We start from the raw sequence: 26,131 nt of genomic DNA, 5'->3' as shown, positions 1-26,131 counted from the left end.
TTTTATCAAACATATCCCGTATCTATTTTTCAGTTACCAGAAACATGATTTGGCTCGCCGGATGCCACAATGTAATTTGTATTCTATTTTTTTTAAAATGACATAAAAAAACGACTTCGTTTCGTACCATATTCTATCGTCTTTATCCATAATTCTATGTTACTAGCGTGAATTTCAAACACGATATGAGTGAATTTTAAATTTCATAGTGGATTTTTTTTTACATGATATGGTAGGAAACGACGTCATTTTTGCCATTGTATTTTAAAAAAATAAAATATAAATTATATTGTGGCATCCGGCGAGCCACATCACGCTTTTGGTGATCGAAAAATAGATGCGGGATATATTTGATAAAAACCTGATAGTTTGAGGGTTTAAAGAACATTTTAAAAGTTTCAGGGTATTTTTGATAAAGTGCGTATACTTCAGGGGTTTTCATGATATTTACCCTTTTACAGTAGTACGATATGAGTAAGCACTCGCGTAAGAGTTCGCATTATATACATAACTTTTGGTCCTGAAAATCACGTCTTGGTCTGATAGGTTTATTTTTAAAAGCTACTATATGAAATTGAAACTTTGTTCTTTTCTTTTAGACTAACTAAAACTTAGTAAGATAATTAAGTAGTTTCTGTTGTAGAATATAGTCTTACTCCGTAGATTCCTTTCTGAAAAAGATGCAAAAAGTGCACGTTAATCGAGCTAACTTATATATATCCACGATTGAGTATTTTTTGTGAAACGTGAGAGTATGAGACTAATGAATAAGTCAGTATACAGTGATGATTAATGCAGTATATAGAATAGAATAACGATATTTAAAAAATAAATAAAAATTTTCTCCCTCTAAGATTCGAACCCAGATAAAAAATTTACGCTTTCAGATAATTATCAGACATAAAATACATTGAAAGTGTGTTTGGCTGAGCTTATAAGCTCTTTAAAACAGTTTATAAGCTGTTTAGGAGCTCCTTCAAAGTATTTGGCAAAATAAGCTCCTAAACAGCTTATAAGCTCTAAGAGTTTATAAGCTCCCCAAAAAATAAGTTCATCTACCCCAATGATTATTAATTTCTTAACAACAAAATACCACAACTAATACGGTGAAATTGTAGCAAAAAATCGGTAACTCAGTATCGTATCTACATGGACAGATAAACTAAATTACTCTAAGTAATCCTAATAATTCCTATAGCAATATTCAGGCAACCAAAAAATTTGAAGGAAAATAAAAACTAAACTCAAGACAAAACAAATAAAATCAGATAAATAAAACGACTGATCCTAGGGATATAAATTCATTAATCAAATTCACATAATCAACCTATTAATCCTAATTACCAGTTTAATCCAGTGAGAGATCATAAATATAATCAAACACTCTCGCTAGAGCACCATATGACAGTATATTAATAAATTTGATCTCTATCTCCGCTAGGTCTCAAGAAAATCTACTAACTCCCAAAAGCTCACAAGAATAGCTCCTTATGATCCACCTATCTCCGCTAGGTCTCAAGGTTAAAATCATATCATATATTCCTGAATCCGCTAAATAGTTATCTCTGTTATGTCTCAAACCGAATAGCTACACATGCAAATCAATGGCCAGATAACCCACAAGAAATCAAGCACCAGGAATTATGAATCATAAACTGGAAGGCAAAAAGGTGTTAACAAATTAATTATATGAATTCAATTAATTATTTACAAACCCTATATAGAATCAGATAAAGAACTATCTAGACATCATAAAATAAAATAAAAGCATAAATAAAATAGATAAAACCCGGAAAGAATTCAGGATGAACAGCTGGAATCTTGAATCTTGCAGGAAAAGAAATCTAATTTATGAAAGCATTAAAATCCTAAGTCTAAAACTGAAAAAAATGAAAAGAGGAGAAGAGGAGGTGAAGAGAGGTAAAGATATGTTCGAAAAGTTCAGTCTTTCTGTGTTCAACATCTTTGACAGGAATTTTAGCAAACTTAGCTTCTACATATTTTTCACACTTTGATAAATTATTCAAGTTCAATGCATTAAAAGTCCAAGTTTTTAAAGTTCTTTAACAGATGCTAAGTAGAACTAGTACTATTTTCAGTCATGATTTCCAAAGCTATATTAAGAACAAAAAGACCATTTCTAAGGTAGCTCTTTCCTACAAATTCATTGTTTTAGTTAACACGACTTTATCAGACTCAAAGATAATTTTTAAACAGGCTTTGTTAAGCAATACACCCAAGACCAGATTCCTACGCATAGGAAGGAACATACAATGTTTTTCTCAAACATAAAGTTTTTTCATATGTCAATTTAAGCATGATATTTCCTTTACCGAGAACTCCAACCATGTTAGAGTTACCTATATAGACGAATTCTCCTTCTCAAACTTCTTCAAAGTTGTGGAACAAATCTTTTTTGGTGCAAAAGTGTCTAGAAGCTCCTGTTTCAAGCACCCATTTTGACTTGTTTTCACCAAATTTTCCTTGCCGAGGACAACTATAATTTCTTCATCATTTTCATCGTTCTCTACTTCTTCAGCAAGATTGGCTCGGTTCCTATTTGTTGCGGTGTTGTTCGGCGATGGTCCTCGATGTTGTGACCATTGATACACCTTATGTCCTGGTGCACTACATACGTAACAAATGACTCATATTTTTCATCATGAAGTTAGGCTTCTTGACAAGTTGACTCTTCTTCGAAGCAAATCGGCTCTTATTATTTTCTTAAGAAGCACCAAATTCCACCAAGTTAGCATTAAACGGATCGACAAGATTAAAAGACTTATATTTGAGACGATTCACATCTTTTGTACACACATGACTGATGTGTTCTTGTAAGGTGAGATCTTTCTTCTTATGCTTCAATTGATTTCTTTAGTCGGTCTAAGAAGGTGGAAATTTCTTGAGCAAAACGTTAGCTTGAAATATTTCGAACATCTTCATGCCCTCGTTCAAAACTTCTGTTGTGAGATTTTCGTATTCATGAAGTTGATCCATGATAAGCTTGTCATCCACCATTCGAAGTGTATTTATTTTCCCACCACGTATTTTTTTCCCAACATCTTCTCAAGATGGTCCAAAATCTACTTCACTGATTTCATGTTGATGAACAAATCAAATAGGGCATTTGTTATGTGATTCAACAAGTGGTTACAGACAGTCTTGTTATCCTTCTCAAGTTTTCTTTGCGCCTCGACGTTTGTTGTTGTGACATATGGTTCTTCCGACATATTGGATGTGCCGGAACCCGACGCGGGTCTGAAGGAGAGAAGTCATCGAAGGACATAGTCGACTTTGAGTTGTTCGAAGAAAATCAAAAGCTTTTGAGACCAGCGCTTGTAGTTCGTTCCATCAAGCGACTCTAGTTTGGACAGATCCGGCAATGTCCTCAGAGTGGAGGTCATTAAATAATTTACAGATTGTTGGCATAGTGCACTTCTTGTCCGAACCCAGTTTCAACAAGTGCCTACCAAATGATCGAATAAAACACTGAAAGAAAAATAAGAATAGCAAAGAATATCTGCACAACATACACGCTCACAAACTATTTGATAAAAGGTAAAAAGGAATACATCAAGAACAACAAAGAAAGGAATCTTAAGTTGCGCCGTGGATGATCCATTGCCTTGAAAATGATTTAGGTCGACTTAATTGTGCTAGTCCCGTTGGTCGATCGTTTTCCAAGGTTAACGCAACAATCAAACAAAGTATGCACACTCAACTAACTTGATTTGGAGACAATGTAACTAATACTCAGTAAAAAAAGAAGAATAACAAGATCTGTATATTTTCTGTGTATGTCAATCGCAATAATAAGGAGATATATAACCTCTAAAAGAGACGTTCATACATCCCACAAAAGCCAGAACTAAATCAAAAAACAGAAGCGATATTCGCTTTCGAAAGTCACGACTTATTCAACTTTACGGTGTTAAGGCTCTAAGGAAATAAAAAAAATCCTATAGGGCTTCAATAGCAGCCCACTTCAAGCTAACCAAATCCAACCCATAAAATGATGCAAATAAATATAGGTTCAAGATGTAGGATGTAATTAAATAAATAAGGCTAAAGTCTAACTACATCCAACAATCTTATTAGATTTAATTTCATAATTATTTTTTATATTTAATTTGTATTTTATAGTTTAAAATTTTATTATTAAGGTTGCTTATTTCAAATTTGAGGTATGTAACATGTTTAGATTCCATTTATGTAATAAATGTTAATTATAGTTTTAACATTGAAAGTTTGTTGCTTTCGCAAACCCAGATATGTTGAGTAGAATGATCAAACAATTTACTCAAATAATCTATGGAAAGCACAAATGCAGCGAAAATGTAAAGTACGCACAATGGATAGTTTTTATACTGCAATGTGAATTAATTGCAGTTGTATGTTCACTATAAACATCCCATTTATAATGAAGATACATGAACCATTCAATAGAATCCCTCTTATTGAATGGAGTTGAAAAGAAAAGTAATCTCTTCTAATCCTATCAACTAATGCTAGCAACAACTAGACTTTGAATGAAGCTAATCTGAAAATTCAAACAATCAAACATACCTACTAGACCTAACAAACGAGTATCCCACTCAAGGTTTGTTAGACACACGAGTCTCCCACTCATGGTGTGCTGTGAACTAGATGTCGTGAATGATGTCTGAACATTAGCTTCTGAGCTCCTGCACTTGTATATCTTGTAGCTTCGACTGGTACTGAATGCAATGAGCTCTGCCCTTATTTATAGATGTGAAAATAAGCTTGATAGGCAAGAATACTTGGTTGACACTTTAGCGTTTTAAACATGATGCTAGGGTTGAGCTCTTGCTCCCTAAGTTTAGGGATTGGTTAACCATATTAACCATTATCCCCCAAAAAACAAGGAAGTCTTCTCTTCTTCTTCACCTTTTGGCAGTCGATCTTCTATTCTCTTCCATGTCTTAGAATTGATTCTTCACTCATTGATTTAATCCATAATTGTTGATATGTCCTTGATCAATTTTCGGCACTTCCAATTTAGTTAATTGGATCAATTGATTTTGATGAAATCAAAATCAAATTTAATTTTGACAAAGTAAAAATTAAATTCCCTTATAATATACTATATATATATGACCGAAAATATACTATTATATTAATTCTCTTATTTGATAATTAATAAAGAAGATAAAACCAAAAAGATATTAATTCATAAAATGAATTAATTAAATTATTAGAGTTAAAATAACTCTAACAAACATAATAGTAATTTTTATTTTATAAATATAATTATTAAAATATTAAAATTGATAGTGGAACATACTTAATATAGGAGTATAAAGTTTGGAGCGAGTTGGCAACTTAATCAAAGAAGCCAATGAACCCAATAGTACGAAGTGTCATTTAATTTCCTCAAATAGCTACATACTTTGATGAAGTAAGATTAAGCTCGTAATTTACGCAAGCACGAGCATACGTACATTAGTGCAGCTAAAAGCAAAGTGATGATCGAAAAGCACAGCCATGAGCCATGGAATACCGAGAGTGGAGCTGACTTATTCCATCACGCCTAAATTAAAACAACTCCCACCGAGACCTTGCGTACTTGATGACCTGCTCAAAGTGGTGGGCCGTGTCGGCCGGATGGGACTCGATCCTCGGGCGGTCCGGCAGCACCCACCGCCCGTCGCTGCTCTTCACCATCCCCTTGTGCTCGTCCTGCCACCAATTCGGCGGCACGCCGCACTCCGGCTTCAAGAAGTCGCAGTTCTTGTTCACCAGCGCGATATCCCTCTTGGACGCCGATCGGAACCTCTTTCCCTTGCCCTCGTACCCATCTAACAGGTGCAGATGCGCCTCCAGATTGTGCGCGCATCTCATGTCATTTGTCTTCTTCAGAAACGGAGAGTGCGTATGGTCTAGGGCTAACTCCACCCCTACGTGGGCGTAGCTCCACGGGAACGACATCCTATCCTCTATGTATTTCTGGTATTGGAACTTCTCGTTTGTTATGATCCCGGGAACTTTCGGCACCCTGTCGTGCACGTTCACCACTCTCAGCACCTTGATCCCCAGCTCGTCGCACCGCTCCTTGAACTTGAGGTTCCCCACCCTCGGCCCGGAGAAGGAGACGACGGTGATGGGGATGTTGCCGAGGATGTCCTGCCCGTCGTCGATGGCGTTCAGTTTCACCTCGGCAACGTCGTAGGCGCTGAGCAAGGCTAGCGCAGCGCCCAGGCTGTGCCCGGTGATGGTGATGCTCAGCTCCTCGCCCCTGAAGCGGTGCACGATCCGCCTCAGCTCCGCGAGGACCTGCTCGCGGGCGGAGAAGGAGCAGAACTTGCAGGTTTTCTCTTTGCTGGTGTAGAGCTCGAAGAAGCCGGACTCGATCTTGATGGAGGGGTCGTCGCGGAAGTGGGCGGGCTGGAGGATGTCCTTGAGGTCGTGGATCCATTCCAGGTAGGTGACGGTGCCCCGCCACGCGATGACGATGTCGCGGCGGCCCAGGCGGCGGATCTCGTCCTCGTCGGTGGCGACGGCGACGTAGCCCATCCAGTTGGCGTGCTGGCTCCAGATACTGCTGATGTTGGATTTCTGGAAGAAGTTGGGTAAGTTGATGTTGGACGTGGCGTAGAGGTAGCGGGTGAGGGTGTAGCCGCGGCTGGCGAGGCCGAGGCGCTCGAAGAAGTGAGAGCCTTGGTACTTGCAGGTACCGCAGTATTTGGAGTGGGGGTCGAAGTCGAAGGAGTCGTAACAAGACTGAGCCATTTCGCCGTAGCGGATGATTTCTCGCCGGAGATGGGAATTCATGGGGTCGAGCAGGCCTTCCCAGTTGTTCTCGCCCTGGATCTCCCGCCAGATTTCGTGGAGTGCTCGGGGGTCTTCGGGGCTGTGTTCCTCCTCCTCCTCGGTTTCCTCGATTTCTATGCTTGAGATACTTGAGCAACGCCTCATTGAGATTGGATGTTTTGTTTTGGTGGGGAAGTAGGTGAGGTTTCTTGCGATTTCGGTGGTGTTGTGTGGTGGAAGGAATTGGTGGAGAGTACTGATTTTGTGGAAACAGGACTGTAGGGAAGCCATGAGGGTGGAGAAACGACTTCTTCAATTCTGCTATGAGAAGATAGTGGCCTCAACTACTCACCAACAGATATATTTCTTCATGAAAATGGAGTTTGTGGTGCGATTCTTTAGCACCGCGCATGTACCCTCTTCACCAAATAGGGTACATCTTATAGTATTATATAATCAATGTATTATTTGTTCCCTCTAAAAAAAAAAAGCAATCTATGTATTATCTGATTCAAGCAAAAAATCTAAATACAATATTTAGTACTTCATTTGTTTCTCAAACAACCTCATATCCATTTTGGCACGCTACCTCGTCACTAATAATATCGCATTTATTATTACTTTTTATTTTTTCACCACTTTCAATTACTCCCTCCGTCCACGAAAGAACTTCCTAGGAGTCAATGATACGAGTTTTAAGAAGAAAAAAAAAATTGAGTGTATTGAAAGTATAGAAAAAATTGTTGAGTATATTGGAAATCGTGAAAAGTTGCTTTAATTAGTATCAAGAGTGGTTGGGTATAGCCCAAAAATAGGTAAGGAATTCTTGTGGATGGAGAGAGTATTAATTATAATATTTTTCACATAATTTCCAATACATTCAACAATTTTGTCTTAAAACTCGTGTCCTTTCCTCCTGAGAAGTTATTTGGGGGATGTAGGGAGTATATATATATATATATATATATATATATATATATATATATATATATATATATATATATATATATACTCCCTACATCCCCCAAATAACTTCTCAGGAGGAAAGGACACGAGGATTAGGTTCTATGGAGACCAACAAATAAGTAGAGAATTGAGAACTATTGAACATGTCAGTAATCGTTGATCGAACGTACAAATAATTTTATTGATCATTTGGGATTTTTAAAATTTTTGGGGTTCAAATCCTATATACGTTCAAAACAAAATCTCGTTGAACATTGAACGAACGAATGCTGACCGTTAGATTAGATAAAATCAACGCATGAGATTTGGTCTCTGTACTTTATATATATATATATAGTGGTCTCTATTGAGCTTTTCTCTCTCTCTCTCTCTCTCTCTATATATATATATATATATATATATATATATATATATATAGGGGCGCGCTCCATTGAGACCCCATATTTTTCGTGAGACACTGAGTACAATGAATAAGATATATATATATATATATATATATATATATATATATATAAATATATATAGGGTTGGGATCTATAAAGAAGTAACTATATTTCGTTCTGAATAAGTTAATAAATTTACCGAATAAATCACCCGACCGCACGAATAGTTATTTTACTGAATAAACACGTACATTTTTCGTTCATGCGCTCGCGTGATTTATTCAGTAAATGTATTGAGTTATTCAGCCTTCGTTGTTTCCTTCTACATTTAGCATTCTTCATTGATCCCTTCCATATATATATATATATATATATATATATATATATATGAATTAAACTCATATGGAGAAAATTCCAAGAAGTTAATAAACTTGAAAGTTTTGAATCAACTTTGCAATTTGCAAATTATTATTCCATTCCATGGATTTTAAGATGGGATTATATTCTTCAAACTCAAAAAAGAGAAAAACCTGAGTTACAATTCTCTCCATCAATTTTGGTCCGAAGAATTTTTATTAAATGGTGGCCAAAAGAAGATTTCTTTGGAGAAGGAAGAACTTATGACAGAAGAGGAATACTCTCTATCAAAACATCATCCCAAATAATTGAAAGATTAAATTATCAGAATCCTTCAAAGAATTCGTTGCTCAAAGATCTTTTCCAATCAATGGATAAAGATTCAATAAATTCTTTATGGAAAGAAGTCTTTGGAAAAGAATATCCAGAGATGATCAACGAAGGAAATTTATCGACTCCTTCCTCATCAACGGTAGAAAATCTTATCTCCGATACAGAAATGCTGGATAATGAAGACTTCCAAGAAGCTCAAGATCCCTATGGTGATCTTAATAAATTTTTACTTGAAGACATTAGTCATGAATAGAATGACATGACAAATGTGTAATGACGCATGCCATGATGTAATTAGATAGTACTATTTACTTTTTGACTTTTGTTTATTTGCTTTTTGAATTTTGTGGCTTGTTGTCGGGAATTTCTGCTATAAATATGTGTAAGGTCCTCACTTGTAGAGACACCACAAAATTAGAAGCATAAGTTTGTAATCATATTCTCTCTTGCCTTGTAACAAATCCTCTTTAGTTCGTGTTAGTTCGTGTTGAAGAAATATTGAAGAAATTCTTCATTTATGTAAGTATTTGTTATGAGTTATGAGTTTAAATCCTGTTGCATACAATAATATTTTTTATGCTCCATATGATTATATTATATTAGATAGCAATCGTGCTAATTACTTCAAAAAATTAAAAGAAAAAATAAAATGTATTAATAATTTTATTGAATATCTTGAAAGAGTTTTGGAAACACCAAGACTTAACGATTTTCATAGATATGAAATCTTTAATTTCAAATTACAAAATGCTAAACAAAGCTTAAAAGCCTTTGAATCTCAAGGCTCATATTTAACTGCGGCATAAATATTGTTTGCTTAATTTAAGCAAATTTTATTAAACACTCTGATAATATCAATTCCTAATTAGGAATTTTAGATACCACGCCTAGTGATATATATATATATATATATATATATATATATATATATATTGATGAATAAAGGCCACAACGCAGTATATACTGATGAATAATGAAATTTAAAAAATTGGTAATGAATATGAAATATAAACTAATGAACAAAGCAATATATACTGATGAACAATGTAGAGTATACTGATGAATAACGAAATTTAATATATTTCGCTCCCTCTAGTATTCGAACTCTAAGAAAAAAAATTATCTTTCTAGATACAATATTAGTCATAAAATTGATGAAATAAACGTACGAAATCATGTCTAAGGTTTCACTAAAATAGAGAGTGTCTCATTGGAGCACTCCCCTATATATATATATATATATATATATATATAGAGAGAGAGAGAGAGAGAGAGAGAGAGAGAGAGGTTCAATTGACAAAGATAAATGTATTTACAATTGAGAAATAATCCTATGATTCCTATCCCTTGATTTTCTCCAATCTAACGGCCCAATGCCAGTCTGATTTTATGCGTGTATCATTAATTGAGAGGTTATAATGGTAAAACTTATTTAGATTCTAACGGTAATATACTACATTAATTAAGCACGATATACTATACTTCTTCCATTTTTTATTAAGTGTCTCTAGGGGTGGTAAAACGGTTCCGGTTAATCGGTTTTAACCGTAACCGAACCGAAAAAACCGGTTTTCGGTTAACCGATAACCGATTTTTACCGGTTCGGTTCGGTTATCGGTTAGTGTGTTCATCACTAATCGGTTAATCGGTTTAACCGATTAAACCGATTAATCGGTTTATTTTATATTAAATTAATTAATTTAAATTTTAATATTTTAATTTAAATAATACATTAATATTTCAAGTCTCTATAACAAAAATTTTGTTCTAAATTATTATAAGTTATGAGTTGGTGCAGTGGATAAGACCTTATTCTTTCTTTCAAAGGTTAAGAGTTCAAATCCTATTGAACACATTCTACAAATTTGAATTTTTTTAAATAAAAACCGGTTAATTCGGTTAACCGGTTAACCGATTAACCGAATTAACTGGTCAAATTCGGACAAATTGAGAAATCGTGGATTAATCGGTTTGATCGGTTAACCGACTAACCGGTCCGGTTAACCGGTCCAATAATCGGTTCGGTTATCGGTTAGGGAAATGGCCCTTAATCGGTTCCGGTTAACCGGTAAATCGGTTCGGTTAAAATCGAACCGACCAGTTTACCAGCCCTAAGTGTCTCTAGCCGTCAAAATACACATACCAATAAAATAAGATATTTACATCTGTAACCTTAGTAATTATCATAATAAATGCATAGTACAACTAATTATTATATTCATACAAGTATTAAATAAGGATAAAATAGAAAGAATGTCATAATTATACTCTCAAATTTTGAAATGAAACAGTTATTAAGAAACAAGGAGGGAGTAAAATAGGACACTTAAAAAAAATAGGACACTTAAAAAAAATCGGAGGGAGTAATAATTAAGCACAATCATATCTAAATTTTTTTTGTAGTATGGATTTTTCATCAGTTTTTTACGTTATCTTTTTTGTTCGTTATATTTTTTAATACACTCATTAAAATTAAATAATGAACGTTATCTGATTTTATTGAACATGTATCACTAAGTAACGAACAAATTTTTTATTTTTTCTGTTCTTAGTTGTTATTAATCTTTTGTATAATTCTCAGCCATGAAGTTGTTTAATTGTAATGAACAATTTTTTAAACTTGTTGAATGTATCTATTTTTTTTTATATATAAATTTAAAATATTAAACAAAGAAATTAAAAGGCCGCGCCACAGGGGACTTGAACCCAAAACCTTTGATTTTAGGCATTAACCCTTTACCGTTTGGCCAACACACACACCGTTGAATGTATTTATTGTTATGCCAAATGGTGGTTTCAACAAACATGCATTCAATTGCCACCGAAGATTTGTCAAAAAATTTATTTCCTAATTGTAATGAACAACTTTAGAAACCTGTTGAGTGTATTTATCAGCAAAGTTATATAATGAACATTATCTATTTTTTATTAAGCGTGTATCAGAAAATACGTTCATTATATTTTTTAATACGTTCGTGAGAATTATATAATGAATATGAATAAGGAAGGTCGTAAATGGCAGAAATGATTTGATACATAATCAATTGCGAATATTTAAAATTACAGTAATATCCTTATTTATTTGTTATTAATGAATATCAAAACTTGTATTAAGAAGCTTGGGTTTATGAATAATATTTGGAGCGACTATCTTACTCTCCGCGGTCTCGGGGTGAAGTCTAGACCCGCTCCTCCTCCGGATTACATCTCTGTTTATTGGTGGCCGCCTGACATCGATTGGATCAAGGTTAACACGGATGGGTCCGCCTCTGGAGCGCCGGGATTAATCTCTGCTGGAGGGGTCTTTCGAGATCATAAAGCTGCCGTTTGTGGCTGCTTCCACATCAAGGGCGGCTCTGGCTTCGCGTTCGAGGCTGAGCTTCTCGGGGTCATCACTGCCATCGCCATTGCTCACAATCGGGGCTGGCGTCGTCTTTGGCTAGAAGCCGATTCCTCCTACGTCGTGGATTTGTTACAGAGAAGATGCATGGATGTGCCTTGGCGGTTTAGGAATTATTGGAAGGATACTCTCACGCGTCTTGAGGATCTTTCGTTCACCGTAACCCATATTTCTAGGGAAGGGAATGCAGCTGCAGATATCATGGCCCACTCTTCTCGCCGGGAAGGTTGGTGGTCACAGGAGATTGATGAGATTAAGGAGGCGGTGAGGTTGGACATGTCGCCACACAGTCATACTCGCCGTATTTAGCCTTTCTTTGGGTGGGTCGTTTTATCGAACACTTGGGGGAGGAGAGTTGAATGTTTTGAGCGCTGGTGTGTTTGCTGCTGTGGGGATGTTGGGAGGTTGTGAGTCTTCTGCTGCCTCGGTCGGGTTTTTGTGACGTTTGTAGCCTTTCCTTCAGTTGGTCGTTTTGTCGAACACTTGGGGGGGCGTCTGTTGGCTGTTGTTTGAGCGTGGCTGTGCCCTTCGTTGTGGGGGTGATGGTGTCATATCCCAGCTTTTAATCACTGATTAAAGACTCAATTATTAATAATTAAGGTTCAGCATCCATTATTAATAAAAATAGTTTGAATTATCCGATGTGATTTAATTGTTTTATATGTGTCTTGATGTGCTTAATTCTTATTATTATTTGAATCCGTTTGATTTTTAAAGGATCTTTATAAATATGGTGCACAAGTTTAATTAGTGGTTGAGCATAATTATATGAGCCACATGGATTTTTTTTTTAGTGGGCATGAAGTCATAAAATTTCCTTTAAATGGGATATTAAGTTTTATAAAGTGTTTTACTTCAATGATTTTACTGCAAGGATTTCATAAAGAATCTTTTAATTGATTAGAGTCAAGAGCTCTATTTAAATTTGATTCATCTTAACCACTACCCTACATCCCCACCATTACATTTTTCCCCCACCACTACACCTACTTTTCCACTTCACTGCCAATTTTCACCACCAACTCTCCTTTATACCGACAATAAAATCCTCATAATCTTAACAAATCTTATTATCAAAATCTTATCATCAATCATCTGCCATTTCAAATAGACAAAAGCCAAGTTTCAAAACCAAGTTTCCTTCTATTATTCATCCGCTCTTTCCTCACTTTTCAACACACCCAACAAAGTTTAAGTGCAGAGGTAAGTGTTCCAACCAATTCTTTTCTTCTTCCTTGGGGATACAACCCTCTATTTTAACTATGTTATGTTTCCAACTTCCAGCAATCAAGCAGATTCAAATCCAAATTCATTGTTAAATTGTTGATTCGCAGATCCAACTTTGTGAGTTCAGAAAATTATCAAGGTTACCTCCTACCTTACTTTCTCCATACATTCATTTGTTAAATTACAAAACTATGATTCAAATGAAAACAGATCGAACACACGCATCCATTACCACTTCTTTTAGACTATTATTGTTTCAATTACATCAGCTTATCACCATCAGAGAACCACCAACAGAATAATACACACGCACACATTTTACTATATTCTCTAATCTATTACATGTACAATCAGTTTTAATAAAAAGGAAATGAATGATTGAAAGAACAGATTAATAAAACCCTAATTTTGCTTTTGTGCGTGTGACTGGAATTTGGGGGGATGAGTCTCCCGTCCTTGTGTGCCCGAGTCAGGGGAGGGAGTGAGACAGCCGGCGGCTGCTCAGGGCCGGCGACGGCAACGGTGCCGCCGAGCCGCCTTTTCCTTTTTCTGTCAGAAATTGGGAGAGGAGAAAGATTATTAGAGTTTCAGTTTAAAAAAAAAAAGAGAGAGAGAGAAACGGAGAAAAGGGGTAAGAGAAGAAGAGAGGGAAGGGAGGACTTATCTTCTCCGGTGACGACGACGCGGCGGCATCGGCGGCGGCGATACGGCGGTGGGAGCACCGGGCTGGTCCTGCTCGGCCGGAAAAGAGGATAAAATGGGGGAAACTCAGATCTAGTTTTAAGAAAAGAAAAGAGGAGGAAAGAAAGAGATTTAGGGCTTACCTGTGAGAAACGATGCTCGGCTTCTCCACGGCGAGTTCGGACGGCCGGTGAAGAAGACGACCAGTAGATGACAGGGGCTGAGAGAGGTGGCCGTGTTCTGTCACGGCGGAGGAGGCGGGGTAGCACATGTAGGAGGCGGCGTGTGGTTGTTTCCGAGAGATAGAGACGGACGAAAAGGGAAGAACCAAAGGGGAAAGAGAGAATAGGGGAAGGGAAGAGAAGCGGCCGGCGAAGCGGCGCTCGCTGCTGACGGCGCCGCTGTCGTCCGGCGAGGGAGAGGGAGGCAGACCGAGAGGGAGAGAGAGGGAGAGTGAAAGGCGTGCTGTGTGTGTGCGTGTGTTATGTGTTTTGTGTGTGTGGTATATGTTGTATGTATTAGGGTTAAGTTTAGAGTGGGCCGAAATTTTTTTTAAAAAGAGAGAGAGAGTGGGCCGAAAATATTTAAATCAGTGGGCCGAATTTTTTTTTTATGCTGGGCAATTTATTTTAATTTTCAGTGGGCTTGAGTGTGGGCCTATTTATTTTAATTAGCTTGGGCCGAAAATTTTAAATAAAAATGGGCCGATTTTTTTTTATATATACTGCTGGGCCTTCTTGCTTTAAAAAAAAAAAAAATTGGGATTAAACCCTCATTTTTATAATATTTCAAGGCTTTTTGAGTATGGATTTTAAATGGTTAAAATGTTTTATTTCATCTCAATGGATTTTAAAATGTTTTATTATTTATAAATGAATAATGGAATTTCTTATTTATTTACATAAAAAAAAAATGTATATAATATTATAAATATGGTTTCTTTTTTTAAAGAAAAAGGATTAAATTATTTTATGAGTAATTCCATTATAATGGAATTAAAATGTCCTATTAGAATGGCTTCATGTTTTAATAAATATTGAGACTATTTATTTACATGATAAAAAAATGTGGAATTGTGTTATAGAATGATTAAGTATATGATTTACTTTATCAAATGAGCTTGGGATTTAATTGAGATATTAAATTACTAAGCATGTGTTTATAAATGATTTATTTATTTAAGTGATGAAAATGTGCGAAGTATGAGAAAGCATGATTTATAATGATTAAATTTTCAAGGTGATAATATATGGCTTGTTCTTAATTGATGGAGTACTTGACTAAATGACGGGTGTAGAGGGAGGTTATGGATTATGTACATGTTGATGTTCGAACAAATGGGTTCGAACCTATATGATAGTTACATGATAATTGGTTACATTTTATTGATTGAATGAAACGAGATTAATATGGATGCTAGAACCCTAAAACATTAAAAGATACCTTAGGCACGTAGAATTAGACTTTGTCTTATGACAATTTCTTCACGAACTTATCGACTCTTCATCAATGAAGGTCCGGGCGACAGAAAGTGAAGCAGAAGAAGAAACGACTCCACGCCAGCTTTAAGAACAATTGAGGTGGGCATTATTTTATTATTACGTATATAGAGATCCCCTGCGTGACGTAGGCCTCATATACGAATATATGCATGATATGATTTAACTGTTTAATTCAGTTTTATGAAATGCCCAAACGATAAATGACTCTTATGAAATGAAAATGAAAATGTTTATGGAAATGAAATGTTACGAAATGATTGACTGCCAAAAATGTTTATGTTTTTATATGTATCCTATCTGTGTTGGTTCGCCAACTTTAAAGGAAATCCAATTGGGATCCTATGCTAGACAAAGGTCGCTAGCTAGGGTTAACGTGTACACTTATGGAGACCGCGAGTCGCTTGCGACCGGTCTTGGCGTCCGTGGTAAGGAGGCCTCCTTCCCGGCGCGTGACAGAAAGGACAGATATGGATCATATAGACTGAAAATGGGATGCATCCACCTTTATGAAAATGAACGAAATGTTTTAGTAAGCGCAGGTCATTTATGAAAACCCCTGTGTGTTACTGTTATGGCAGTTCAATTTATATATGTATGCATGTTGTATTTTCGGCTTATGTCACTGAGTATTTTTATACTCAGCCCTGCATGTATTTCTAAATGTGCAGGTTGAGCAGGCGATGGAATGGATTGGTGTTGAGCGGATTTCCCTTTTGATGTTTATGTAATGAAACCTTGAGTATGCATCTCCATATGCATAACTCACACGTTTTTCCGCTACAAACACTCTGAATTTGTTATCGTATTGTGGAACTTATTACTCCTTCATTTTGTTTAACTTTCATTTGGGGTTTAGTCGTTATGGCTGGCTCATTTGTTAATTACCCAAGTGGTTATATATATATATATACCACTAGTTTGTTGTTATTAATGTTGGTTATTTAGTAAATCCCTTTTAAATTTCCATTTCTTATTGTTCACCCAAGTCATAACCCCGGTTAACCCGTCATTGGGATAGTGGGCTGTGACAGAGTGGTATCAGAGCAGTTCGTTTGCTCTGGCCCTAGAAACCTTATTCTAAAAAGCCAAGTCTAGTTTGATTCACTAGACATACGTGGGTTCATACGACACCGCTCAACACTCCATTACATCGTGCTCAATCAAGGAAAAAGGTAACTGCAGTTTCAACGTTTTAAAGATGTTATTGTTCTAAACTGTTTCATGAAAATGTTTATGTGAAGAGCATGCTATGATGAATTATTGAATGTTTTGCCTTTCATTGAAATGTTGAATGTTTTGCCTTTCATGGCATATCATTGCAGTTATGATGTTATGATAAGAAGAATGATAGAGAATTGACACATGCTTTCCCCATAAAACATAGATTGTTATAAGTTGCATGATCATGATTCTAAAAGAACATAGACTACTGGATTAGTAGGATATCTCTACAATCTAGATTCTTAAAGTGATGATGTAGAAGAATGAAAGAGAACTTAGAGCATTTCAGCTCCCACAAGAAAACAATGGTTCTTTTGAACTACAAAGAGGAATGAAAAGACATGTACGCGTTGAAGGAAAAACACGGGATGATGATACAAGACGAATTCAAGGCAAACGCTGCATCAAGGGTTTGAGCATAGTCTCTACGTTCAAATGTTCACACGCGATGGAACACCGAATCGACTTTTAGTACACGATAGATTTTAAGAACAGTATGCTTTGCCTATATATATGTATATATTTGTGTGCATGTTATACGTGGGGGTTTAGGTTCAATAAGACATAGAACTTTAAGTTAAGCTTTTGGTTTGCCAGTACGAACTTGAGTTTTATTATGAATAGTTGTCCACGGCTTTTTAAGTTCGGGACGATGTTTTCCGTGTGACTGTGAGGTGATGATGTTGGACCTGGCCAGTCCACATGAATCAAATCTCAGTAGACGTCTTTTGGGTTGAAAACCCATGTGTTTCAACTTTCGGTTGAAAAGCCAGATGAGTTTTTACTCTAGATCATTTTGTTCGACCTAGTAGTTACTCCTTCTACCATCTGGTTATTCGTTTGAATTTTTCAACAAATTTTTCTACACCACTTTGTTTTGATAATCGTTCAAGAATCGAGCCTTACAATTGTTGAGATGTCCTAGTACCCTCTTGTGATTAATAAGGATTTAGATGTTTTGTTATGATGCTTTCATGATTAAATCAAGAGAAATATGTTATGAATTGAGGTAAGGAATATACTGAGGATCTTTTACCTTTGAATCACAGAATGCCTCCCAGAAGAGCCCCAAGAAACAATGTGGGAGTCGCAAACGAACCCCCACGAAGGGTTGAAGAACTTTTTCTTAAACAGAGCCCGCCAACATTCAACGGGACCGGCAACCCGACTGATGCCGAAATCTGGATTAGAGCAATGGAAAGGATTTTCAACTTTCTTCACTGTACTGATCAAGAGAGACTCTCTTGTGTTGCATTCCAACTAACTGGGTCGGCAGATTTTTGGTGGGAAACCAAGAAGAGGGCAATGACCCCCGAACAATTGGAAAACCTGACTTGGGAAGACTTCAAGACGGAGATCTACGACAAATACATTCCCAAGAGCTACAGGAAGAAGAAGGAGACAGAGTTTTTCAATCTGAAGCAAAATAAGATGTCCGTGACGGAATACGATCGCGCATTCTGCGACATGTCTCGATATGCCCCTCATTTGATCGACACCGATGAAAAGATGGCCGAGAAGTTTCGCTCAGGCCTTAGGCATGAGATCAAGATGGCGCTTGCTAGTCATGGTGATCTCACCCACTCTGAAGCACTTAGCAGAGCCCTGGATGTTGAAGCAGCAATGCCTGAAGACCGTCCAACCCAGACTCAAGCTCCGGGAAACAACGATCGTGGGAAGAGAAAATGGGAAGGCAACAACAACAATAACAGGGGTTACTACAACAACCAAGATAACAAGAGGCCATGGCAAGGAAACATGATGCCACAAAGGCAATGGCAAGGACGACCAGTCAATCCAGGATCAGCTGCAAACAATCAGGGCCAGCTCAGGGCACCTTTGTGTCCCAAATGCTCCAAGTCACATCACGGCATATGCTTGGCTGGCAGCAATACCTGCTTTAAGTGTGGCCAGAAGGGCCATTTTGCCAGAGACTGCCAAGGAAAACCACAAGGAGGAATGAGAGGGCCGAATCAGCCGGGCCAAGTACAACCACTCAAGGCTATCCAAGGCCAACAGTTACTCTACCCACCACCACAGCAGCAGTATCGATCTGCGGCACGTCCACCGCAAATTTCACAGGCAAGAGCCTATGCCCTGCACAAGAATAAGCAAGGAAACAACCAAGGGAATTTGGCAGGTATGGGCACATTATTTGACACACCTGTTATACTTCTGTTCGACACGGGTGCCTCGCATTCTTTTATTGCAAGTGTATGTGTAAAAACTTTAAAGCTCCAACCTGAAAAGACTAATCAGGACTTGAGAATTTCTTCACCAATAGGAGGAATAGCAGTAGTAACACATGCTTGCTCGAACCTAGAACTGACCATAGGATCGTTTAAGGTTATAGCAAACAACTTGCATGTTATATCGATGGAGGACGTTGATATAATCCTGGGAATGGACTGGCTAGCGGAGAACTATGCCACAATATTGTGCCAAGAGCGGAAAATCGGTTTCAACTTTCCAGGAAGGGATACTTTAAGTTTCTATGGAATATGCAGAAGGAACAGAGTGCCGATTATTTCAGCCTTACAAGCGAGGAAGATGATGAACAAGAAAGACTGCCAAGCCTTCCTCGTATACCTGAATGGGGGAGTTGAGACCAAAAAGACAATGGAAGCTGTAGAGATTGTGCGGGATTTTCAAGATGTTTTCCCAGAAAATTTGCCAGGATTACCACCTGACAGACAAGTAGAATTCACCATCGATCTAGAGCCAGGAGCGGCGCCGGTATCAAAAGCACCGTACAGAATGGGCCCGAAGGAATTGGAAGAGTTGAAAATCCAGTTACAAGAGTTGCTGGACCTAGGCTTCATCAGGCCTAGTGTGTCCCCATGGGGAGCGCCGGTGCTGTTTGTCAAGAAGAAAGATGGAACCTTGAGATTGTGCATCGATTATCGAGAACTGAACAAGCTAACGCTTAAGAACAAGTATCCATTGCCCAGAATTGATGATTTATTCGACCAACTCAAGGGCGCAAGTGTTTTCTCCAAAATCGATTTGAAGTCTGGGTATCATCAGTTAAAGGTTAGACATGAAGATATACCCAAAACGGCTTTCCGAACAAGATATGGTCACTACGAGTTCGTAGTTGTACCGTTCGGACTAACAAATGCACCAGCTGTGTTCATGGACCTCATGAACAGAGTATTTCATCCTTATTTGGATAAATTCGTCTTGGTGTTTATTGATGATATCCTCATTTACTCCAAGAATGAAGAAGAACACAGGGAACATCTGAGAACTGTTTTGCAAACTCTTAGGGATGAACGCCTTTATGCCAAATTCAACAAATGTGAGTTTTGGCTCAAAGAAGTTACATTTCTGGGACATATTGTATCTTCAGAAGGTATTAAAGGTGGACCCCGCCAAAGTGGAAGCAGTACAAGGATGGAAGTCGCCAACTACCCCAAACGAGATCAGAAGTTTCTTGGGATTGGCTGGCTACTATCGAAGATTCATTGAGGGATTTTCCAAGATAGCAAGGCCGATGACGCAATTGCTCCGAAAGGGAATTAAATACACATGGACTAACGAGTGTGAAGAAAGTTTTCAGCTGCTCAAGGAAAAGCTAACTACAGCGCCAGTGCTAACAATTCCGGAACCAGACAAGGAGTATGTGGTCTACACGGATGCATCAAAGAACGGACTAGGATGCGTTTTGATGCAGGAAGGCAAAGTGATTGCATATGCATCGCGGCAACTTAGGCCACACGAATTGAATTATCCGACCCATGATCTTGAACTAGCGGCGGTAGTGCACGCACTAAAAATTTGGAGACATCATCTATATGGTGTCAGGTGTGAGATTTACACCGATCACAAAAGTCTGAAGTACTTCTTCGAGCAAAAAGATCTCAACATGAGACAGCGAAGGTGGCTCGAATTAGTAAAAGATTATGACTGTGGTATAAATTATCACCCGGGGAAGGCCAATGTAGTAGCCGACGCATTGAGCCGCAAGGTCCCATTGAAACTGGGATACATCCTTACAAAGGAAGAAGAGCTCATACGAGATTTTGATAGGATGAAATTAGAGGTGATAAACCCACCTGCTACAATAGCGGGGGTGGTCGCGATTATACCGAATTTGAGGAAATTGGTGGTAGAAGCTCAAAGGAAGGATGATAAATTGGAGAAATTACGAGCTAAGATAAGAGAAGGAAATCTTAAGAACTACCACGAAGAAGCCGATAATGCTATTTTCTTTGAAAGGAGAATATGCATCCCTCATGACGATGAACTCAAGAACAAAATCATGAGTGAAGCCCATGACACTCCTTATGTCGCCCACCCGGGAAGCACTAAGATGTATCAAGATCTAAAAGAGAATTTCTGGTGGGAAGGAATGAAACGAGACGTGGCTTTATTCGTCGAAAAGTGTCTAGTTTGTCAGCAAGTAAAGGCTTTACACCAACGACCTTACGGCGAGCTACAGCCTTTGGAGATTCCAGAATGGAAGTGGGACGATATTGCAATGGACTTTGTTACAGGATTGCCAAAAACAAGACGAGGTAACACTGCAATATGGGTCATTATTGACAGACTCACGAAGAGTGCACACTTTCTGCCTATCCCTATCACGTATAGATCAGATAAGTTAGCCCAACTCTACATTAAGGAGATCGTGCGTTTACATGGGGTGCCGAAGACAATCACGTCCGACAGAGACTCTAAGTTTACCTCCAGATTCTGGATAAGCTTGCAGAAGGAATTGGGAACAAGGTTGAATTTCAGCACAGCTTTCCACCCGCAGACCGACGGTCAGTCCGAAAGGACAATTCAAACGCTAGAAGATATGTTAAGGACTGTCGTGCTAGATAGAGGAGAAGATTGGGAGCGTGTGTTGCCACTAATCGAATTTGCTTACAACAACAGCTATCAAGCAACTATCGCCATGGCACCTTATGAGGCGTTATACGGGAAGAAATGTAGATCGCCGCTTTACTGGGATGAAGTCGGCGAAAGAAGAATCTTGGGGCCAGATACAGTAGGCGAGATGATTGAGATCGTCCGTCAGATTCGACAGCGTATTAAAGAGGCCCAAGATAGACAGAAGTCTTATGCCGACAAACGTCGAACCGACTTGCAGTTTGAGTGTGGGGATAAAGTCTTTTTGAAGATTTCTCCCTCTAAAGGGATTACAAGATTTGGCGTAAAGGGTAAGCTTAGACCCCGTTTTATAGGACCCTATGAGATCCTAGAAAAGGTGGGCCCGGTAGCTTACAGGCTGGCGTTGCCGCCAAGCCTTGGGAATGTGCATAATGTGTTTCATGTGTCGCAGTTGAGAAAATATGTTTATGATCCAAAACACGTGATCCAAAGAGACGACGTTATCCTTAGCCCAGATATGAGCTATGAAGAGAGACCCGAATCTATTTTAGATCGGAAGATTCAAGTACTAAGGAATAAATCGATATTCTTAGTAAAAGTCCTTTGGAAGCACCATGATCAAGAAGAGGCGACATGGGAACTCGAGTCTAGCATGAAAGAGAAATACCCAGAATTATTTCCTGAGGTACAAATTTCGGGACGAAATTTTTTTTAGGGGGATAGTATGTCATATCCCAGCTTTTAATCACTGATTAAAGACTCAATTATTAATAATTAAGGTTCAGCATCCATTATTAATAAAAATAGTTTGAATTATCCGATGTGATTTAATTGTTTTATATGTGTCTTGATGTGCTTAATTCTTATTATTATTTGAATCCGTTTGATTTTTAAAGGATCTTTATAAATATGGTGCACAAGTTTAATTAGTGGTTGAGCATAATTATATGAGCCACATGGATTTTTTTTTAGTGGGCATGAAGTCATAAAATTTCCTTTAAATGGGATATTAAGTTTTATAAAGTGTTTTACTTCAATGATTTTACTGCAAGGATTTCATAAAGAATCTTTTAATTGATTAGAGTCAAGAGCTCTATTTAAATTTGATTCATCTTAACCACTACCCTACATCCCCACCATTACATTTTTCCCCCACCACTACACCTACTTTTCCACTTCACTGCCAATTTTCACCACCAACTCTCCTTTATACCGACAATAAAATCCTCATAATCTTAACAAATCTTATTATCAAAATCTTATCATCAATCATCTGCCATTTCAAATAGACAAAAGCCAAGTTTCAAAACCAAGTTTCCTTCTATTATTCATCCGCTCTTTCCTCACTTTTCAACACACCCAACAAAGTTTAAGTGCAGAGGTAAGTGTTCCAACCAATTCTTTTCTTCTTCCTTGGGGATACAACCCTCTATTTTAACTATGTTATGTTTCCAACTTCCAGCAATCAAGCAGATTCAAATCCAAATTCATTGTTAAATTGTTGATTCGCAGATCCAACTTTGTGAGTTCAGAAAATTATCAAGGTTACCTCCTACCTTACTTTCTCCATACATTCATTTGTTAAATTACAAAACTATGATTCAAATGAAAACAGATCGAACACACGCATCCATTACCACTTCTTTTAGACTATTATTGTTTCAATTACATCAGCTTATCACCATCAGAGAACCACCAACAGAATAATACACACGCACACATTTTACTATATTCTCTAATCTATTACATGTACAATCAGTTTTAATAAAAAGGAAATGAATGATTGAAAGAACAGATTAATAAAACCCTAATTTTGCTTTTGTGCGTGTGACTGGAATTTGGGGGGATGAGTCTCCCGTCCTTGTGTGTCCGAGTCAGGGGAGGGAGTGAGACAGTCGGCGGCTGCTCAGGGCCAGCGACGGCAACGGTGCCGCCGAGCCGCCTTTTCCTTTTTCTGTCAGAAATTGGGAGAGGAGAAAGATTATTAGAGTTTCAGTTTAAAAAAAAAAAAAGAGAGAGAGAGAAACGGAGAAAAGGGGTAAGAGAAGAAGAGAGGGAAGGGAGGACTTATCTTCTCCGGTGACGACGACGCGGCGGCATCGGCGGCGGCGATACGGCGGTGGGAGCACCGGGCTGGTCCTGCTCGGCCGGAAAAGAGGATAAAATGGGGGAAACTCAGATCTAGTTTTAAGAAAAGAAAAGAGGAGGAAAGAAAGAGATTTAGGGCTTACCTGTGAGAAACGATGCTCGGCTTCTCCACGGCGAGTTCGGACGGCCGGTGAAGAAGACGACCAGTAGATGACAGGGGCTGAGAGAGGTGGCCGTGTTCTGTCACGGCGGAGGAGGCGGGGTAGCACATGTAGGAGGCGGCGTGTGGTTGTTTCCGAGAGATAGAGACGGACGAAAAGGGAAGAACCAAAGGGGAAAGAGAGAATAGGGGAAGGGAAGAGAAGCGGCCGGCGAAGCGGCGCTCGCTGCTGACGGCGCCGCTGTCGTCCGGCGAGGGAGAGGGAGGCAGACCGAGAGGGAGAGAGAGGGAGAGTGAAAGGCGTGCTGTGTGTGTGCGTGTGTTATGTGTTTTGTGTGTGTGGTATATGTTGTATGTATTAGGGTTAAGTTTAGAGTGGGCCGAAATTTTTTTTAAAAAGAGAGAGAGAGTGGGCCGAAAATATTTAAATCAGTGGGCCGAATTTTTTTTTTATGCTGGGCAATTTATTTTAATTTTCAGTGGGCTTGAGTGTGGGCCTATTTATTTTAATTAGCTTGGGCCGAAAATTTTAAATAAAAATGGGCCGATTTTTTTTTTATATATACTGCTGGGCCTTCTTGCTTTAAAAAAAAAATTGGGATTAAACCCTCATTTTTATAATATTTCAAGGCTTTTTGAGTATGGATTTTAAATGGTTAAAATGTTTTATTTCATCTCAATGGATTTTAAAATGTTTTATTATTTATAAATGAATAATGGAATTTCTTATTTATTTAAAAAAAAAATGTATATAATATTATAAATATGGTTTCTTTTTTTAAAGAAAAAGGATTAAATTATTTTATGAGTAATTCCATTATAATGGAATTAAAATGTCCTATTAGAATGGCTTCATGTTTTAATAAATATTGAGACTATTTATTTACATGATAAAAAAATGTGGAATTGTGTTATAGAATGATTAAGTATATGATTTACTTTATCAAATGAGCTTGGGATTTAATTGAGATATTAAATTACTAAGCATGTGTTTATAAATGATTTATTTATTTAAGTGATGAAAATGTGCGAAGTATGAGAAAGCATGATTTATAATGATTAAATTTTCAAGGTGATAATATATGGCTTGTTCTTAATTGATGGAGTACTTGACTAAATGACGGGTGTAGAGGGAGGTTATGGATTATGTACATGTTGATGTTCGAACAAATGGGTTCGAACCTATATGATAGTTACATGATAATTGGTTACATTTTATTGATTGAATGAAACGAGATTAATATGGATGCTAGAACCCTAAAGCATTAAAAGATACCTTAGGCACGTAGAATTAGACTTTGTCTTATGACAATTTCTTCACGAACTTATCGACTCTTCATCAATGAAGGTCCGGGCGACAGAAAGTGAAGCAGAAGAAGAAACGACTCCACGCCAGCTTTAAGAACAATTGAGGTGGGCATTATTTTATTATTACGTATATAGAGATCCCCTGCGTGACGTAGGCCTCATATACGAATATATGCATGATATGATTTAACTGTTTAATTCAGTTTTATGAAATGCCCAAACGATAAATGACTCTTATGAAATGAAAATGAAAATGTTTATGGAAATGAAATGTTACGAAATGATTGACTGCCAAAAATGTTTATGTTTTTATATGTATCCTATCTGTGTTGGTTCGCCAACTTTAAAGGAAATCCAATTGGGATCCTATGCTAGACAAAGGTCGCTAGCTAGGGTTAACGTGTACACTTATGGAGACCGCGAGTCGCTTGCGACCGGTCTTGGCGTCCGTGGTAAGGAGGCCTCCTTCCCGGCGCGTGACAGAAAGGACAGATATGGATCATATAGACTGAAAATGGGATGCATCCACCTTTATGAAAATGAACGAAATGTTTTAGTAAGCGCAGGTCATTTATGAAAACCCCTGTGTGTTACTGTTATGGCAGTTCAATTTATATATGTATGCATGTTGTATTTTCGGCTTATGTCACTGAGTATTTTTATACTCAGCCCTGCATGTATTTCTAAATGTGCAGGTTGAGCGGATTTCCCTTTTGATGTTTATGTAATGAAACCTTGAGTATGCATCTCCATATGCATAACTCACACGTTTTTCCGCTACAAACACTCTGAATTTGTTATCGTATTGTGGAACTTATTACTCCTTCATTTTGTTTAACTTTCATTTGGGGTTTAGTCGTTATGGCTGGCTCATTTGTTAATTACCCAAGTGGTT

The 26,131-nt window shown here is 37.7% G+C and overlaps 1 protein-coding gene and 3 long non-coding RNA genes across 4 annotated transcripts; 1 reads left to right on the top strand and 3 right to left on the bottom strand.

Moving 5' to 3' along the window:
• Positions 1-5,360: 5,360 nt before the first annotated feature.
• On the bottom strand, positions 5,361-7,305 carry LOC131011570 (phospholipase A1-Igamma3, chloroplastic). Its single transcript, XM_057939338.1, has one exon. The coding sequence runs from the start codon at positions 7,060-7,062 to the stop codon at positions 5,557-5,559; it is 1,506 nt and encodes a 501-aa protein (XP_057795321.1). The 5' UTR covers positions 7,063-7,305; the 3' UTR covers positions 5,361-5,556.
• A 5,990-nt stretch (positions 7,306-13,295) lies between these two features.
• LOC131011569 (uncharacterized) lies at positions 13,296-16,788 on the top strand. Its single transcript, XR_009097029.1, has 4 exons — positions 13,296-13,413; positions 13,495-13,576; positions 15,634-15,698; positions 16,289-16,788. It is a non-coding gene; the product is annotated as an uncharacterized LOC131011569 (long non-coding RNA).
• Positions 13,633-14,624, bottom strand: LOC131011568 (uncharacterized). Its single transcript, XR_009097028.1, has 2 exons — positions 14,262-14,624; positions 13,633-14,169 (listed from the first exon to the last, which is right to left on the bottom strand). It is a non-coding gene; the product is annotated as an uncharacterized LOC131011568 (long non-coding RNA).
• Positions 16,789-23,280: 6,492 nt separating the features above from the next.
• Positions 23,281-24,250, bottom strand: LOC131011567 (uncharacterized). Its single transcript, XR_009097027.1, has 2 exons — positions 23,912-24,250; positions 23,281-23,819 (listed from the first exon to the last, which is right to left on the bottom strand). It is a non-coding gene; the product is annotated as an uncharacterized LOC131011567 (long non-coding RNA).
• Between the last annotated feature and the right edge of the window lie 1,881 nt (positions 24,251-26,131).

This window comes from Salvia miltiorrhiza, chromosome 2 (assembly GCF_028751815.1).
Source record: "Salvia miltiorrhiza cultivar Shanhuang (shh) chromosome 2, IMPLAD_Smil_shh, whole genome shotgun sequence".
In the NCBI taxonomy this organism is placed as follows: Eukaryota; Viridiplantae; Streptophyta; class Magnoliopsida; order Lamiales; family Lamiaceae; genus Salvia; species Salvia miltiorrhiza.
Note: the sequence above shows the minus strand (reverse complement) of the source record. Positions and strands in the feature narration are given on the sequence as shown.